The sequence below is a fragment of the Ostrinia furnacalis genome, unplaced genomic scaffold (assembly GCF_004193835.3).
Source record: "Ostrinia furnacalis isolate ACB-3 unplaced genomic scaffold, ASM419383v2 OfSCF3542, whole genome shotgun sequence".
NCBI classification, from domain to species: domain Eukaryota; kingdom Metazoa; phylum Arthropoda; class Insecta; order Lepidoptera; family Crambidae; genus Ostrinia; species Ostrinia furnacalis.
In genome coordinates, this window is record NW_021133781.1 from 284,447 (window position 1) to 303,731 (window position 19,285).

Consider the following 19,285-nt stretch of genomic DNA (forward strand, 5'->3'; position numbering starts at 1 on the left):
GGTTGGCCGTAGTAAGGACAATCTGGTCAGGTGGGGATTCTTGGATGGCTTAAACATGGAGTGCAGGTGCAGTTTTGTTCCCCAGTCGATGAAGCACCTGATGTCATGCCCTGAGTGCCCAAGCAACTGCACTCAGGAGGATTTGATGAGTGCTACTGACAACGCCACTCTTGTGGCGGAGTTTTGGGCTGACACTGTGTAGGTTTGTTGTCGACACGAAAAGAAGAAGTAACGTTTGTTGGAGTAGAAATTTCCAGCTGTTGCAGCGGTGGGAACGAGAGGTGGGAATAGTCCCGAACTCACTTGTTTCTCTATCAGGATGCATATCTCGGTAGCCCCCGTGAGTATGTGGTCCCACTGGTCGCGGGCCAGAGGCGGGTGCGGCTCCGAGGCCAGCGCTGCTAGTACCAGGCGCGCGTAGTGTCGAAGTAAAGTCATGTCGATATTCACTAGTGTCGGAGTAACGTAATGTCGAAGTAACGTTAGAGCTAATCTCCCCTGCCCTTTTGTCCCTATGTCTGAGAGTCCTCCGCCTGGACATGAGTTCCCCTGGCTTACCTGGAAGTCTTTAAATAGACTTCGGACGCAGGTTGGCCGTAGTAAGGGCAATCTGGTCAGGTGGGGATTCTTGGATGGCTTAAACATAGAGTGCAGGTTAGGGCATGAATATCGGAATCTCGGAATCTCGTAATATCGGAATCTCGGACTGCGAGATCCGATATTTCAATTCCGATATTGAGCGATCCAATATCGTAATATCGGAATCAGATAAAAGTTTTAATTCAGATTTTAAACAAAGCGTTTAAACTCACCAAAACGTGCCACAAAGCCCAAAGTACATGATTGGCAAAGACCAATGATTTTCTCATGTCTCTCACCATCACTATTTATGGTTAATTGAACTTGTTCTAAATCGATTTTAGCATTTGCCATAGGTCCTTGGTCAACAAACAAAGACATCTCAAGCTCAACTCGCTTTCAAACATTAATTTTACTGGACTATGGACCGTCAGTTCTGCGTACTATGTACCCTGCCCACTACCACTTCAGCTTGCTAATCCGTCGGGCTATATCAGCGACTTTGGTTAGTTTACGGAGCTCCTCATTTCTGATTAGATCTCGTAAAGAAACACCAAACTTATCCCTCTCCATAGCACGTTGTGTCATAAATTCAAATGCCACGTTTTCGAGCCGTATATCATCACTGGTAACACACACTAATTGAAGACTTTCACCTTCGTATTTGACGATTTATCTCTTTTTCGAAATTGCATCTAACTACCTAGCTAATCGTTTGTCCGAGATAGATATACTTACTTGTCAACAATCTCGAGAATTGAGCTCCTAACCGAAACAGGGTAAGGGGCAACATGGACATTCGACATAAGCTTCGTTTTTTCCATATTCATCCGAAGGCCTACCTGTTGAGAAACTCGATTAAGGTCTTCGAGCATGTCTTCTGTGATAACGTCTTCCAACGGTTCTGCCTTAGTACGCAAAAGAGACGGACGATGAGGCAGCAAAATTCAGCAGTGGAGGCCACGTACCGGAAAGCGCAGCGTAGGTAGTAGCGTACTCATAACCACAAGGTGGACCGACGACCTCATAAAGGTAGCAGGAAGGCGCTAGAGTCAGGCCGCCACCAACCAGCCATTGTGAAAATCAGCATCGGAGCCTGTGTTCAGCAGTGGACGTCCTATGGCTGATATGATGATGATGATGGCTCGTGGTTTTGTGAGTTGTACATCGATAATGAAAAAGGAACAAATAACAAGCATATTCAAGTTTTTTACCACTCTCTACAATTTTTGTAACACGTGATTTGAATGACTCTAAAATTCATTCCTCCAACATAAAACAGGGTAATATAATGAAGGAGTAAAAGTTTGTTTAATACCTGTGATTTTACAAAAACACTTTAATTATTTGCTAGGTCCGTCTGCTCGTTTGCCTCTTGTCACATAAAAAACCAAATGCAATGGATACCCATAACGTAAAAATTGTTTTGAAATACTTCAATTTTATGAAGTGCTGTTTTGTACCAAATTATAGATTTTGATTGAAATCATTTTTTTTTTTTTTTTTTTATCCACAACGAGGAAGCTCTTGGCCTATTATTTTATTGTAAACAATCCAGAATTCTTACGAATATAACCAAATATTAATTTTATAGCATATGAACTCAATTCCGATATTAATATCGGAATTCCGATATTGAGATCTAATATCGGAATCCAATATCGGAATTGAAAACCTTCCGATATTACATGCCCTAGTGCAGGTGCAGTTTTGTTCCCCAGTCGATGAAGCACCTGATGTCATGCCCCGAGTGCCCAAGCAACTGCACTCAGGAGGATTTGATGAGTGCTGCTGACAACGCCACTCTTGTGGCGGAGTTTTGGGCTGACACTGTGTAGGTTTGTTGTCGACACGAAAAGAAGAAGTAACGCTTGTCGGAGTAGAAATTTCCAGCCGTTGCAGCGGTGGGAACGAGAGGTGGGAATAGTCCCGAACTCACTTGTTTCTCTATCAAGATGCATATCTCGGTAGCCCACGTGAGTATGTGGTCCCACTGGTCGCGGGCCAGAGGCGGGTGCGGCTCCGATGCCAGCGCTGCTAGTACAAGGCGCGCCGCCACGCCGCGCTCGCCGCGGTACAGCGGGAAACTACCAACGTAGATAGAAAGAAAGAAAGATACATTTATTACAATGGACGGACATCACACAAATACAGGCAATTACATAGACATGACAGTGGCACATAATAATGGAAGAAGAAAAAATAAAAACAAGAGTAAACTGAGCAGTGCCACCCATCCACCAACAAGATGCCCACTGCTACGGGACCCCACTCAGCATATGCCCACGGTGACGAAGGCCACACGGCGCTGGTTTTCAGTGTGCTCCATCCCCATAGATTGATAAAACTCATTTATTTTTGCAAACAGGCTTTTAAAAGCAAAGTAACCGAATTGTAAATTATAACTTGAAAAACATCGAACTAGGTAATAGGGATGTTTCCTGGGAAAAAAAGCAAGAGTTTGAATTCGAGTCCGTCGTTTAACTTATCTAACAATACTGGACACGTATTTTTCACTTTTTGAAACTAATCAAAATTTAAAGAGATCAAGCGCGCCATAGTTTAAAAGAAGAGGCCCGTGACGTCAAGGCGTCCTTAAAAGTGTAGCACTTTTTGACGTCACGCGGAACTTCAATACATCATCACTTCGTAATTACTTGTTAAAAATATACGTGTCCAATATTTTCTGATAATGTAATTGACGGACTAAAAGTTTTTTTTAGGAAACTAGCTCCTAGGGCTTATGGCCATTAGGGCAGAAAGTTATCGAGCGGCAACGACGAGGATAGTGTGGGCAGGCCTCCCGCAAGCTGGACCGACGATCTGGGGAAGGAAGTACCTACCTGGCTGAATGCGAGCAGCGTAGAACGGCTTTTTCCCAACTAGTCACACCCAAACGAATAACCCTGTTACTCATAGGGAATTTTTGTACGAGTCGCACTCGTACTGATCACAAACATTAAAAATGAATCGCAAAATGTGTTGGTAAGCGCAAAACTCAACAACGCCAAGCCCTAGTACCAATTACCAATTCTTTTTTTAAAACCTTACAGTAAGAAAATACTAACGAGTAGGGATGTGACTGGATGGGATTTTTTTCACAACGAGTTACATACAGGGTTACTCGTTTTGGTGTGACTGATTGGAAACAAGTGCGTAGAACCGGTTGTTGTAGAAATCTTTAATGGCGCATTTTCATTAGTCGATAACTCGTTCGGTATAACGACCAATGAAAGTTGCAAGTCGATACGCGTTCGGTACAACGCCTGCGGGGATTCCCCGCATGCATTATACCGACCGTGCTATCGACCAATGAAGTCATCATTCAGATTTTCTGACGCGTCATGCCTGTTTCTATTTTTTAGTAAACTTCGCACCCAGATTGCGGGCCCTGTGGCACGCGTTCCAGAAATCTCTCGCACTCCGCATGCGGACCCTATCGACGAATGAAAACGGTTCCCCGAATGCGGGCCCTGTGGCATGCGTTCCAGAAATCTCTCGCGCTCCGCATGCGGATCCTATCGACTAGTGAAATTGCGCCATAAGGGGGCCTATGTCCAGCTGCAGTCTGAAACGCTAGAAAAGAACTCACACATCGCGGAGGCGGTCCAGCGACACGTCGGGCCCCAGGGTGTCGGGCTGCGGCTCGTCGACGTCGGCCGGCGCTCCAGCTTCCAACTCCCACTTCAGCTCGCGCAGACTTCCTAATACTTCCGATAGCTGCATATAAAACACAACAATTGTATTGCAATTTATTCGAGTGGCGACCACGAGCCGGAAGACGTAGCGTGGGCAGGCCTCCCACTAGGTGGACCGACGATCTGGTGAAGGTCGCAGGAAGTGCCTAGATGCGAGCGGCGCAGGACCGGTCTTCGTGGAAATCTTTGGGGGAGGCCTTTGTCCAGCAGTGGACGTCTTTCGGCTGAAACGAACGAACGAACTACAAAATAACTATCGAAAATTATGTAAAATTTTATATGACCTCTATAATATGAAGATAAATAATTATTATAATAACATACCTGTGAATTGCCATCCTTCTTTGTTGGGGTGTGAAAGTCACCTGCAAGCAACCAGGGGATATTAACTGCCAATGTATAACGAATAAGCGTCACCAGTTAGCTCGCGCGCATGCAGCGTCAGAGGACATGCGAGGCGTGCGTTCGCGCAATTTTAGCATGGGCCCATTATGCCAGGGTTTCCCAATTTTTTTTTGCCAAGGAACCCTAATTGATTATACCTACTTTTCCTAGCGGAACCCCCGTACTACTCCGCCCGCACGCCCTGCCCCTCCCTTGTGCGTAAACAAGTCGGTGCGAGCGAACAACGTCGGTCACGAAACGTGGGATAATATTTTTTACGGAACTCTTGCGGCCTTTCCATGGAACCCCAGGGTTCCGCGGACCACCATTCGGGAACCGCTGCATTATGCCATAAGGCAGTGTTGTTCAACCTGTGGGTCGCGACCCCCTGGGGGATCGCCAAGCCTCTATAAGGGGGTCGCGAGAGGTCGTAAAAACTAATTATGCAAATGGATAAATGTTGTATGGATTGAAATATTCGATTCCTACAGCATTTTTGTAATATTATAAAAGCCATGGGAAAAAAAAACGAGCGGTCGGGGGGTCGCAAAATATTTTTTCATACTATGGGGGATCGCGTTATGAAAATGGTTGAAAAGCACTGCCTTAAGGTATATGATGGGACGTCGTCTGTACATCACTAAGCACATAGTATAAAACAAGGTCGCTTTCCGCTGTCTGTCTATTATGTACGAGTATACTAACACCCGTATTCACAAACGATGCTTGTTTAAGTGAAGCAGCAAATCGAACGCACAGCGTTGAATAGAGCTCTGTGATTGGTTCGTGTCTGACCCTGTGCGTCCGCGCGCACTGTGAGACCTCACAGTAATGTTTGTGAATACGGGCGTTAGATCTTTAAAACTATGCAACGGATTTCGATGCGGTTTTTTTAATAGTTAAGAGTGACTCAAGAGGAAGGTTTATTGTATAAAACATGCATTATAAAGATGAGAAAAGCCGGGAAATTCCAGTGCAACCGTGCGAGACGAGGCTGGCCGCTAGTTTTTAATATAAATCGTAATGTATGTATATCATATGTGTGAACAGTATTTACCTCTTCTACGATATTTATTGAGTTTGATGAAGGGAGCTTTGTCTTCTGTTTGTATGCTACTGGATGTAGTCTGAACTTTCTTTTGCTGAGTCATACCATCATTCAGACCAGCGACAGTATTGTTGTTTCTATGACTGAAATATATTTATATGCATCTATGAACTTTGAGCAGACCCATAATTTTGTTCCATGAAAATTAATTAATGGTACAGTTTCACTGAATCTCGTCTTTCTGACCTCACTCACCTTAATATTTCATTCTGTCTAAGTTTGTTGGCCTCTAACTTTTTAAACTTGTCTTTAACATTTAAAATTTCCAAGTCCTTAAATTCCAACTGAGACTTCAGGCTTTGCAACTCTCGCGTCATTGCTGCCATCTTCTCATCACACTCCATCTGAACTCTTTCCTGAGCCCTGATCTTGTCCATTCTGGCATTATCGTTGGCTAACTGAGACGCTTTTAACTGACTTCGCAAAATAGACGCCTCACCCTCCTTTGTGACAACTTTATCGGATAACTTTCCATATTCAGATTTTAATTTATTGTTCTCCTCTTCTAATAGAAGCAGCCGTCGCCATACATCAGAATCGTCTCCCGACACAATTTTGTCACTGATTGCCAAGTCGTCGGTGATACTGGGAGGTCTGTTGTGAGACATAGTGGATATGCCGGGTAGCGGTGATGATATTGTGTTACATTTATACTTTAGGTGAACGGAGGCTGGGAGTTTGGAACTAGGCTTTTTAAACTCAAATGAGGCTTTGGAAGTGCTGGGACTTGGCTGATACTGTGTGCTGGTGGATGCTGGTTGCTTCCAATTACTGTAGTCGGGTAAAATACTAATATCATTTGATTCTTCATCGCAAGCTTGGCTCGCTTGAAGTAAAATTTCATCATCAGCATCATCGCCCCATACATCACACTCGTTTTCTACAAAAATTAACACATGCCAAACTAAAACAACATATTAACTATGTACATAATTTTTCAAAAAGCTAATTACTTATGTAAGCTATTGGATGTAATGGCATTACATCACATAGCTGTTTAGTAGGTATGTAGCGTTTCAAAGATTTTTAAAGAAAACAAATGAAAATGGTATTTTTTCCTCGTGATAATGTACAAATGAAACTCTTGGTCATGTCACATTACAATGGGTTTCAATAAATTATTAAAGTATCATACAAAAAAAATCAAAACACCACATAACACAAAAAAGCTATGAGGAGCGAATATGTTTACCCTGCCATGGACCGTTCTCTCTATGTGTTATAGGTATGGTCACGTAACATTGGCAAATGTGAAATCATAATAGCCAAAGAGAAGGGCCAAAGACCGATGTCCAGCTGTGGACCACGCTGGCATTTTTAAATTCATTAGCACAATTTACTTGTAGTCTAAACTTTTCAAATATCACTACAATCTGTGTTGTTCTCTAGTGAGAATGATCCATGACATTACTATGATTTATCCCAATGTTTTAGTAAATTAACTACCTACATATTAACCAGAAACTGACAACCTTGCAGTCCAGGTGTACCAAAAGGTGTGCACTAAAATGGAACATATTTGACAGAAAATTTTTAGCACAGGTTTTAAAAGGACAAAAAATACTTGCACTCGAAGCTGAACATAATAAGTGAAAAATTTTCAAGTAGCAATTCTATACCAAAAAATTTGGCTAAGCCTGAAATACCCTTTGCTACACCTCTAGCTCTTTGTTTGTTAGGTCTAAACCCTATAACCCTCCTTTGGGCTGCACATGTTTTAGTCTTAAAGAATAAGAGTCTGATGATAACCTAAAACACTTACCTTGTATAATAGAAAAACTGCTGTTTTGTTGACTAGACGGGATGGGGTGGTCTGATCGGGTAATATGCAGTTTGGGTTTTTTTGCATCATGGCCTATTGGCGTATTGGTAGATCTCTTCGACATTTTATATCAAATAGATAATCCTAGCTTCTAATGAAGACGACTTCGTATTTGTTACGATTGGCGGGTCTTTTCCACAGTCCACTATGAGTCCACTGCAATCCACACCACTCCACTGTTTTTTTAAATTTCCAAATGAAAAATGAATAAACATTGTAAACGTCATTAGTGTCATTTTAGCGAAATTTAGTTAGTGATTGCCGCAACGCAAAAATAATCGTATCATCGTACACAATCGTACTACAATCGCAAAGAAAACAGGAGGTAACGTGCGACTCGATTCCACAATTAATTAATTCCGAAAAAAATGTTATTTTGTAAAATTCATAAAAACTTTGACTGTAGAATAAATTAGTAATTTAGTAAGCGTAGGCATAGTAATAAGTGTTATTCTATATTGTTAATAAATTCTAATTAATTTGCTAATAATATTTTCATTGTGCTTAATGTACATAAATCAAAGTAAATTCATATTTTAAATTACTTTCATATTAGCTTCACTGGTCACATACAAAGGTAGGTCATTCTTGTTGAATAGTGTTAAAAATCCATCTATATAAATAAAAATGAATTGATGTTCATTAGTCTGATGAAAACTCGAGAACGGCTGGGCCGATTGAGCTGATTTTGATTTTAAAATGTTTGTCGTAGTCCAGGGTAGGTCTAAACGGTGAGCGTGTAGTAGGTCAAGCTATGTTTGGGACGTGTATAAGTGCCCTGGAAATGGCCTATTATCATCATCATCATTTCAGCCATAGGACGTCCACTGCTGAATATAGGCCTCCCCCAATGACTTCCACATCGCACGGTTGGCAGCGGCCCGCATCCAGCGCCCTCCAGCTACCTTTATCAGGTCGTCGGTTCACCTTGTGGGTGGACGTCCCACGCTGCGTTTTCCCACTCCAGAACCTTCTGCTCCATCGGTCGTCAGTTCTGCGTACTATGTGCCCTGCCCATTGCTATTTCAGCTTGCTAATCCATCGGGCTATGTCAGTGACTTTAGTTCGTTTACAATTATGTGATATCTCCTCATTTCTGATTTGATCTCGTAAAGAAACACCGAGAACAGCCCTTTCCGCTATAGCACGCTGTGCAACTTTGAGCTTCTTTATGAGGCCTATGGTGAGAGGCCACGTTTCGGAGCCGTATGTCATCACTGGTAACAGTGGTAACACACACTGGAAAAAGCCTATGTACTGAATAAACTATTCGAATTTGAATTTTGGACCGCAAATAAGTGATCACTTAATAAGGATATCCTTCCGTTTGGCCAAATTACTTTTCGCCATATTTCACTTCGCAAACAACTTATCGCCAAAGTTTCATTTCCCAATTAACTTTTAGCAACTGTTACTTTTTGCACCTAATTCATTTGGTCAATTATCATTTGGCAAAATTTGTTTGTATGTTTATGGGTGTCCCAGAATGGACGTATCAAACTGATAGGGGAGGTAGCTCTACTAATGTAGGTACTATCCCAAAAAATATGAAAAAAAAAATAAAGCGCATAAGGAAACAAAAAAAAATTGTTTTTAAAGTGGAAATAAATCCGCTTTATCTAAGTATCTGGCTATAATTGCTGCATTTGGAGTTTATTTGTACTTTTTTTCTTACTACTATTATTTGTACCCCGATCGATCCCCCCCCCCGTCACAAGTCCTATGGCACCCTGTTACCCCCCAGGACTTTGGGGTTATGATCGCTTCGTTTATCTGTATACAAACTTTTGAAATTAAAAATTTGCAGTTGTTTTGCCAAATGAAATTTTTTTGGCCAAATATAAAAAGTCTATAATGTCTTCAAAGGTGTCTGACCTAATAAAGACTAAATTAATTCAAGCTTTTTATTTTAAATTCATGTGAAATAAATAAAAATAAGTACTTTTCTTAATGTTTTGTTTCATAAAGCTAGGTCAAGTTCGTTCGTTTCAGCCAAACGACGTCCACTGCTAGGTCAAGTACTTGAAGATAAATTAGGATTTTCTAAATCTAAATGGTCCGTTTTCGTTACGATCCAGTGTAACGATTGAGCAAGTTAATTTAAATATAACAACGTCTACATCACTAGACTATGACAAGCTTATGTCCTACACCACAGAACACATTATACGAAACTGACACGTTCCACCCGTGACATTGACAGGGGGGCGCCACCGTACCGAATCGCTGGTTCTGATTTTTGCCACGTTGGACCACCTTATTAAATGACATTACGGGAGGGCGCTAATATCAATACTGGGTTTAGTTTTTGATTTTCGCCACTGGACGTTTCAGAATCGTGGGACTTTATCCATATCTGTGGTATTATTTGTCATCATCAGTCAGGGTTTGTTTTGTCTTTGATTAGTTCGTCGTGGAAATTTGTGAAAGGCAGTCGTGTACTATGTCGGAACCTTATAAACTTGGTGATTTAGTTTGGTATGTAGGAAAATTGTATTTTTTTGACCTAAAAGCTGTTCGTTTGTTCATCGTGAATAAGTAATAAATTAAATAACTTTGTTTCAGGGCTAAAATGAAGGGGTTCAGCCCTTGGCCCGGCCGGGTGAGTGGCTTTGCTTTTTGATCTTTTCGGAGATTATGAAAAATCTTAATATTTTGGTCTTTTCCATAAGTTCTTTTAGGTTTATGTTTGTAGAATTGTTTGTACGATAAATAATAATTAATTGTTATTGGTTTTGTCTGTTATCAAACATCAGAGATGGGCGGGAAAGTCTAGCGTTACTTACAGATTGTTTCAAGCAAGACAAGTTTTCACTAAAACACTATTTTGGCCAATTTGTAATAAGATCCGATAAAAAATTCTTAGCGTACTTTTTGTTGTGTTGACTCTGATTAACTACACAATAAATGTTTCTTGCCAATTTGAGATTGGTGTCATATAACCTAATTTTATGTGTTTGTGGTGTTCCAGGTCGCCATTCCTACTCCAGAGCTCAAGCTCCCTAAGAAGGCGACAAATGTGCAATGCATCTACTTCTTTGGAACTAACAACTAGTGAGTAAATTCAACATTTTTATATAATTGCAATATTGATGTCTTGCTGATATACAGTTGGGCTATTTCAGGTTTTCTAGTTATCTTAATACTCTACAAATTCTTTGCATCTACTGTAGGGCTGCCATCTGCCAGCTGTCCGTGAAATCTGAGACTCCCAAAATAGGGTCGCTTGATCATTCAGAAATTTAATTTGAATATCCCATAAATTGGAGATTACTAGATTTTTCACAAGGTTTATATGTGTTAATAGCATAGCAAGCATTTAATATGGCTTTAGTTCTATCCAATATAGAACTACAGTCAGGACCCAGTGCTTCAAACTTCAATTGTGACTGCACTAAAACTTAAAAACATCCACTAATAACTAATCTGTTTGAATTTGTAATTTCAAATACGTTTGTCACAGCAGTTCAGTTTTGCCTGGATCCTACATTACAGTATCCCGCAAAACTATATTGTCGTGGGCATGAATATCTACTTTTATAAGAAGTAGTTATTTTGTAATTATAGCTAACAATTCGCCACCAAAGTAAGTAAAGTAATAAGTCGTTTTATCTTTTATATAAAATTATTTTGAAAAGGCTGATTTACACATATTAAGTAGATAAGTAGGTAACTAGATTTTAACTAAATTTTTCTGGTATGTTGGTGGACGAGGCTTGTCACTTAACACATTTTGACAAGCAGTTTCAAAGTAAACAAGAGCTTGATGTTTGAACATAGACTTAAAATTTAGTTACGATGCAATTTGATCACTAAAAATTAAGTTACTTACTGAACTACTTAATACAAGTAAATCAGCCTTAACAGTGTTTTGATAAAACTACGAAACGGCTCAATGGATTCTAATGTTATTGTGAGAATATGATGTCGATGTTACATAGGTTTAAGGGATTTTCGGGTGTACGACCCGTTTGCACAGCTAGTTATTTATTGATACTTTTGTACAAGATTATTTATCATTACTTATGTATATGGAATAATTCAGAATATGATAAACAAAAATACCATAAAGCATTGTGGGTGTCACACTGTAGGATGATAAAAGTTTAAGGGAATTGATTTCCCACAATGGTGGATGTTTTGCAAAGAGTAATAAAGTCATAGTCATGGTCATTTATTACATAAATAATAGTATATTGTATTGGAAGTAAGAAATACATGAAAAATTAAATTAGAAAAATATGAAACTTATTACACATTGATATAAAATCACAAAATACATACCACAGCATAAAACTACAATAAAAGCATTTAACAAAATTAAATATTACATACTTTTTATCATTACATTATGCACTGTATGTATACCCATTGCAAGCAAATGTTATTTGCTTGATGCTATTCCAAAACTACTCTGCACTGTGTCGTTACTTGAATGAAAATCGTGTCAATAAGATATCATTTATGTATGAAATTCAATTACATTATAAAAAAATCTAAAGGACTGCACAAACTTCTGATACTGTTACCGACAGGGAACTTCATGAGAAACTGAGTCTTAGAATAGTGATAAGTGGAAGCTATTGGACTTATTGGACACAAAGTGTTCACATCTGTGCAGTGTGCAGGGAGTGATTGATTTTAATTTGAATGTGTAAAAATAAAATATTCACTGGTGGCTTTTTATACCATCCAGAAGATACAAAAGTGTCGACATTTGCGACGTCTTCCTACTCGATGATACGTGTGTATTGTGCGCTTTAGCAATCAATTTAAGATATCCTTCGCTTAGACACGGTCGAAATACAAAGCAGGTTTCTAGGGATGCACATTACCAGGGTACTCCAGGCTCATGCGCCTACTAACACTAGGCTTGCTTGGGTCATGTCGACGGCTTAGGGCAAAGTCCTTCCTCAAGGATTTCCATAGCGACAGATCCTGCGCTGCCCGCATCCAGGTTATTCCCGCGATTTTCACCAGATCGTCGGTCCACCTAGTGGGGGGCTTGCCTACACTACGGTCCGTGGTCGCCACTCGAGAACTTTTCTGCCCCAAAGGCCATCATCTATGTTCCCCGTCCACTGTCACTTGATTTTAGCACCGACAATCGACATATTTACATACATTTTCGTGTGACCCGTGTGTGGCGACCCTTAAGCTTCAACCACACCAACGCTTGCTGATCGCCATTGTCGACGCGATCATAGGCTAGTGAAAGGTGACGCGATCATAGACTAGTGAAAGGTCGCGCGACCTGTCATTGGCCTATGATCGCGTCGACGATGGCGATCAGCAAGCGTTGGTGTGGTTGAAGCTTTAGCGGTGCCTAAAATGCTTTGTTCCGCTGCTGGACCGCTTCCCACCTCAGTGGGTTACTGCGCTTTAAACTTTAGTTCTGAAACTTTTGCCAACAGCGCCTGGATAGAGGAGAATAACATTAAGCCGTACCAGGAGTTCAAGGAGCAGCTCATCAAGTCGTGCAAGACCGCCGCCTTCAAGGAGGCCGTCAACCAGATCGAGGAGTTCATCGAACATCCTGAGGTAGGTAGCAGAAACAACACAATTGAGCATTTTTTGTTATATTCACAGTGCAGTCTATGTATTCCCATCTCATTAGGCGTTTTCAGTGACAAAACTGTCTATTCCACTTTCATCAGGTCATCCAGGTAGATTTGATCACCCAGGTGATCAAAGTGGACTCCAGGCAACGCTGGTGTCCTTTGATCACCATGGTTAAGAAGTAAAATTTGATCACCTAGGTGATTTTATCCTTGGGCCGACTGCTTTAGGCGGCGAGGAGGGGCTTACCATAAACAGTATTCCTTAATTTAGTTTGCATGTATGTATTGCGTCAACCTTAATAATCTGATGCGACCGTTTTTATCAAGGGGCATCGAAAGAGGATGTTTATGTTCCCTGACACCTAATGAGCTAGGGCGGCGCCCTTGTTCACGAGGTTTAATAATGCACATGTCTGTTTCATTCCAATTCCTCAAAATAAGCAGACCCTTTCGACACACTATACATGTCTTTTGAAGTCGAACCTTAACTTCGAACTCCTATGTTCTTCTGATTAATTTCGTTGCGGGTCCAATGGACAGTTTTAACTTTCCCCCGGGACGACTTCACTGGTTGGGTTTTTATCGGCGGTCAAGCTGTAGATCCTGGCTACACAGGAGTTGTAGCTGTGGAAACTAGTGGTGACTGAGTTTGTTCCGGCGTTTCTTCTCAGCACTAAAGCCTGGTCCGTGGGCACGTAGAATCCCTCGCACACTCACTGCGGGCGCCCGTCGCACAGTCGCGACAGCAACATAATTACGCGCGAGCGATAGGGATGGGTAGCTTGGGGTCATTGGAAGGGATTCTACGTGCTCACGGACCAGGCTTTAGCCATGTTTGTCTCGAAGCGCTGGTAGGGCCCAAAAGATAAGGAGGCATGTAAAGTGCTCCTTAAGGGCTACCTTTTTTTTACTGTATTTCGACGTTCACAAGTGCCACCAGTGGTTAAAATTGAATAAAATATTTTTGATTCGCATTTATAATATTAGTAGGATTTTGAACGAGAGGTGGGAATAGTCCCGATATACATGTCTCATGCGTTGCTGAGTTGTAAGTTTGTGCGCCAGAAATTCGGTGACTTGGACGACCACGCACGCAACGCTGAAGAGGAGTTCGACAAGCTGAAGGACGTGCTGGAGGAAGAGGAGACGCGCCAGGCGCACGACGAGCCGGAGGAAGGTTCCTCGCCCGAGGTCAAGAAGAAGAGTGCCACCCCTAAGGTATGTTCCATTCATCATCATCATTTCAGCCATAGGACGTCCACTGCTGAACTTAACTGAACTAGGCCTTCCCAAATGATTTCCACAAAGGTCGGTGTTAGTAGTGGCCTTCATCCAGCGCCTTCCTGTTACCTTTATGAAGTAGTCGGTCCACCTTGTAGTCCCAAGATTTTTCCATTCATTGAAGGCATTCGCCCGAGGTCAATAAGAATAGTGCCAGCCCTAAGGTATGTTCCATTCATCATCATCATCATTTCAGCCATAGGACGTCCACTGCTGCACTAGGCCTCCCGCAATGATTTCCACAAAGGCCGGTTGGGAGCGGCCTGCATCCAGCGCCTTCCTGCTACCTTTATGAGGTAGTCGGTCCACCTTATAGTCCTTAGATTTTCCCATTCATTTAAGGCATTCGCCCGAGGTCAAGAAGAAGAGTGCCACCCTTAAGGTATGTTCCATTCATCATCATCATTTCAGCCATAGGACGTCCACTGCTGAACATAGGCCTCCCCCAATGATTTCCACAAAGGCCGGTTGGGAGCGGCCTGCATCCAGCGCCTTCCTACCTTAATGAGGTCATCGGTCCACCTTGTGGTCCCAAGTTTTTCCCATTCATTGAAGGCATTCGCCCGAGGTCAATAAGAATAGTGTCACCCCTAAGGTATGTTCCTATTCACATCATCATCATCATTTCAGCCATAGGACGTCCACTGCTGAACTAGGCCTCCCCCAATGATTTCCACAAAGGCCGGTTGGTAGCGGCCTGCATCCAGCGCCTTCCTGCTACCTTTATGAGGTAATCGGTCCACCTTATAGTCCCAAGATTTTCCCATTAATTGAAGGCACTCGCCCGAGGTCAAGAAGAAGAGTGCCACCCCTAAGGTATGTTCCATTCAGCCATAGGACGTCCACTGCTGAACTAGGCCTCCCCCAATGATTTCCACAAAGGCCGTTTGGTAGCGGCCTGCATCCTTTATAGGTCGTCGGTCCACCTTGTGGTCCCAAGATTTTCCCATTCATTGAAGGCATTCTTGTCACTACTCTGCCGTTGCCACTTTCGTACATTTCGAACTTAACCCACCGTTTACGATTCGGTGTAACTGGTCGATTTTAATTCTGACCAGGTTCATAGTTTCATATTTTAATTGGCTAAAATTCTTGCCTACATAAAGTCGGCCCTACTTTATATAGGTAAGAATTTTCAAACAACTTTTATTTTAAATCAAGTCAATTGAAACTATGAACTAGAGCGAAAAGGGTTTTTGTATGAAAGTCATAGAAAAACCCTTTTCGCTAGAGAATAATGCAAAATCATTTAAACGTGGCACTGGAATGTTCCGTTCTCCTGTTTTTCTTCAAAATGCTTAATCTTCTAAACATTTATAGATACGTTTGGGCATTTCAAAGGTGAAGCCTATAAAACGGTCGTCGTCAGCCGGCACCAAGGGCACGCCCCGCAAGAAGGCAAAGAGCAGCGGCGCGCGATCCTTCACCGATTCAGACCTCGCCACCGAGAAGCCCTCGATGTTCAACCACTCGTTCTCCAAGAAGTCCAGCTTGCTGCATCGCCCCTCCAACATTCTGCGACCCGTGAGTATAATAATAATTTACTACCGGCCGCCCGCGACTTCGCGATCCCGTTTTATCCCCTTAGGGGTGGAGTTTCGTAAAATCTGTTCTTAGTGAGCACCTACATTCTAAAAGTTTCTGAGATTTCGTGATGAGTGAGTCAGTCAATCAGTGACCTTTCGCTTTTATAAATAATAAGTTATAAGTTATTAGGTATAACAGTGTTTTTCAACCTTTTTCATGACACGACCCCCCTAGTATGTAAAATTTTTGGCGACCCCCCGACCGTTCGCTTTTTTTTCATGCATTTTATAATGTTGCAAAGATGTTTGTAGGGACCGAATACTTCATTACATACAACATTTGCATAATTAGATTTCGGATTAATCTGTCTTTATAAGAATTTTTTTTACTGAGGTAGTTTTTACGACCTCTCGCGACCCCCCTATAGAGGCTTCGCGACCCCTCAGGGGGTCGCGACCCACAGGTTGAAAAACACTGAGGTATAACAACAGTATAGGCCCAAGATACAATTATTAGAGGCCGGTAGATCTATTCTCATAAATGAAACACTGGATACTTAACTTTCACATTATATTGCCTCATTTTAAATACAATTCATCACTTAACACAAAAGCGCGCGGATGCTTCAACTCGCGACCCATGACAGTCCGCGCGACCTGTCATTGGCCTATGATTGCGCCGGCGATTGCGATCTAAAGCACGGTCTGTGAGCACGTAGAATTTTGTCCAATGACCCCAAGCTACCCATCCTTATCGCTCGCTCGTAATTATGTTGCTGTCACGCTCGCACACTCACTGCAGGCGCCCGTCGCACAGTCGCGACAGCAATATAATTACGCGCGAGTGATAAGGATGGGTAGCTTGGGGTCATTGGACAAAATTCTACGTGCTCACAGACCAGACTATACACGCATTGGTGTGTTTGTTTTGGATGAAGGATCAGAAGTAAAAATGAGGATTTGGCTTCCGTTCCCGCCCTGCCAGGTGGCTGGGGGGAATGATGTTCCTTAATTGTCTCTGAGTCGCCTCCTACAACATCTACAGGACATGGGACTTCCTACTTTGACAATATGAATTAGAATTCCTAGGATTATAATGACAACTAATTGTCATCCTATTCTATGTGTTCCTCTTCCTATCCACGTCACATTCTACCACTAACAGTTCTCTACTTGAATTACAAAATTAATAGTTTTTTTAGAGATAGTTCGTTTCATCCACGAAGACGCGCCCCACCAATTTTTGGTCGAGGGAAGCGCGGGGTGCGGGGAGTTTGATCCGAGCGTCATTATTGTAGTGTGCGTGTGCACTCATGGATGATTTAGCTGGATGATAACACTCAAACATTAGCGAAAGAATGGTGGGATGCGATTGTAACCTTTGTGGTCAAAATTATTCAAAGTCAGTTAAATGTTTGATTTGATTAATGAATGATTGAATATCATTTTATAATATTATTATCTCAATTAATTGTACTTGTAATAACGACTTGTTAACCAAAGAATAGCCAAATAATAACAACAGGTGAATATCCCAAAGAGTATACTCACATTCCTCTTTTTCCAGGAGACTCCTCCGTTGGACCTGGAGAACGTCTCCGAGACACTACTTGAGAAGAACATCAAGGCCAGCCAGATGAAATTCGGGTTCCTTGGGCTCGGCATCATGGGCAGCGGCATCGTCAAGAACCTGCTCAACTCCGGACATAAGGTCGTGGTGTGGAACAGGACGGCTGCCAAGGTAGGTGCCTCCACTTTACTGGTAGGGCTGGTCACTTGATGCGTGGGAAAGTAACACAAGTACAATTCAGTCGAGTTCACTACGCACCTGGCAGCTGTGACGTCACATCGTCGCTCTGGTATGAACGTGGCGAGGTGCGCATTTTGCTCGATCGGTTTGTTGTATGTACATTCTCACTACTAGGTCTTGCTGATGTAATTTGTTCCTTAGGTCTATTGACTTATGACACATTCTATAAGGATAGGGCTGGTTATCTGATGCGAGAAAACATGGGGAAGAAAAGCATTAATGAAAGCCGAGTCATACTACTAGGTCTTGCTGATTTAATTTTGTTGACTTACATGACACGATAGAGTTGTATTTCAGAATTCGGATTACTGAAGCAGCACTGCAATTTGAGACTTAATGACCCACACAGAGGGTCTTGTTGCCTCTCAATCTGTAGTTTGTGTCTAAGTCTAAAATGTGGATAGGTAAGACTTGACTAGGATTCTGATGATGTGCTAGGTAGTCGTGGCATAGACAGTGTCTTAAACTAAAGTATGTTTAGGCTATAATAACCTTTGTGTTCATGATAGTTTATATCCTGAACCAATAGATAGGTGATCGATAGTGTCCTTTTAGCTCTTTACTTACTTTTTAGAAATCAAGTGTTAGTTCTTAGTATATTTTATGTTGTATTACACTACTCTATTTAGTACCTATTCTATCAAAGAATAGTATACAAGCTATTTGGTTTGTCATGCAATAGATTCATGATTATTGATTAATTTTTTTTCGACTACAGGCATTGTCAGTAAGTTTTCGTCTTACTTTGAGTTCTTTCATCCTATTTATAGCATTGTGTAGATCGTGTCCATCAATTATTCTGTAGTAAATTTCTTTCAGTATCTCTCCCTCATCTTCATCTGTAGGTTTTCTCATAGGACATCAAATTACTTATCTTATAATGTTTTCTTTAGTTTGCTACCAAGGTGGGACAAACCTCAACAAATTATATGAAAGCAGGAGTTTCATTTGCGTTTACAAACACTTGTATTTCTATGAGATTCAAACCAGAACCAAAATAGTCTAGTTGTATGAAGTCAAACTCGAGATAACGACTTTCAGGATATAGCCATCCCTCTCACTCTTTCCAGGATACTAACATGAGCGACAGAGACAGATCAAAGTCAAATTACGGTAATCAAATAGTGCTAGGGAGTAGCCAAGGCTTAAAACGACTGTCGGCGTAGATACAATCATGTCTATTACAATTCATTGTAATTGAGATAGACTATTGATTCAGTGGAAGTGTGGTACAACATTTCAACAACGTCTGGACCCAAGTCGCGTAGAAATCGATGTAGACAGCAGTCGATGAGATATGCACTATATGCCTCTGAAATACGGACGTTATTAGCTTGATACAACTTGACTTCTTCCCTGCTCTTCGCCTGCATTTCAGCTCGAACGTATCCTGATTATTTAGCTTTAATTTCATTTAACCTTTATTTACCTTAATTTAATCCATGTAGTGTTAGTTATAAGTGTTCGGTTTGTTACAGTTTACCTACTAAACGCCATAGGCTACTTTTGCTCAAGT

The 19,285-nt window shown here is 41.6% G+C and overlaps 2 protein-coding genes across 2 annotated transcripts in view; one reads left to right on the forward strand and one right to left on the reverse strand.

Annotated features, from left to right (window-relative positions):
* Positions 1 to 512: 512 nt before the first annotated feature.
* On the reverse strand, positions 513 to 7,790 carry LOC114357894 (uncharacterized). Its single transcript, XM_028311689.1, has 7 exons — positions 7,532 to 7,790; positions 5,965 to 6,649; positions 5,719 to 5,852; positions 4,602 to 4,642; positions 4,172 to 4,299; positions 2,405 to 2,666; positions 513 to 533 (listed from the first exon to the last, which is right to left on the reverse strand). The coding sequence occupies exons 1-7, from the start codon at positions 7,653 to 7,655 to the stop codon at positions 513 to 515; spliced, it is 1,395 nt and encodes a 464-aa protein (XP_028167490.1). The 5' UTR covers positions 7,656 to 7,790.
* Positions 7,791 to 9,961: 2,171 nt separating this feature from the next.
* Ndf (Nucleosome-destabilizing factor) overlaps positions 9,962 to 19,285 on the forward strand; it is a 61,643-nt gene continuing 52,319 nt past the window's right edge. The window contains exons 1-7 of the mRNA XM_028311690.1: positions 9,962 to 10,069; positions 10,157 to 10,193; positions 10,563 to 10,645; positions 13,006 to 13,132; positions 14,218 to 14,370; positions 15,754 to 15,957; positions 17,527 to 17,700. Coding sequence (XP_028167491.1) covers positions 10,035 to 10,069; positions 10,157 to 10,193; positions 10,563 to 10,645; positions 13,006 to 13,132; positions 14,218 to 14,370; positions 15,754 to 15,957; positions 17,527 to 17,700 — 813 coding nt within the window. The 5' untranslated portion in view covers positions 9,962 to 10,034. The remainder of the gene's footprint in view (positions 10,070 to 10,156; positions 10,194 to 10,562; positions 10,646 to 13,005; positions 13,133 to 14,217; positions 14,371 to 15,753; positions 15,958 to 17,526; positions 17,701 to 19,285) is intronic.

Bases quoted from the DNA above. Each gene is read 5' to 3' on its own strand.
- LOC114357894 (XM_028311689.1), bottom strand. From the start codon at position 7,655: ATGTCGAAGAGATCTACCAATACGCCAATAGGCCATGATGCAAAAAAA. The intron at 4,300-4,601 runs GTATGTTATTAT...TTTTATATGCAG, and splicing joins AGAAGGATGGCAATTCACAG to CTATCGGAAGTATTAGGAAG. The intron at 534-2,404 runs GCCCAAAACTCC...ACTCATGTCCAG, and splicing joins AACAAACCTACACAGTGTCA to GCGGAGGACTCTCAGACATA.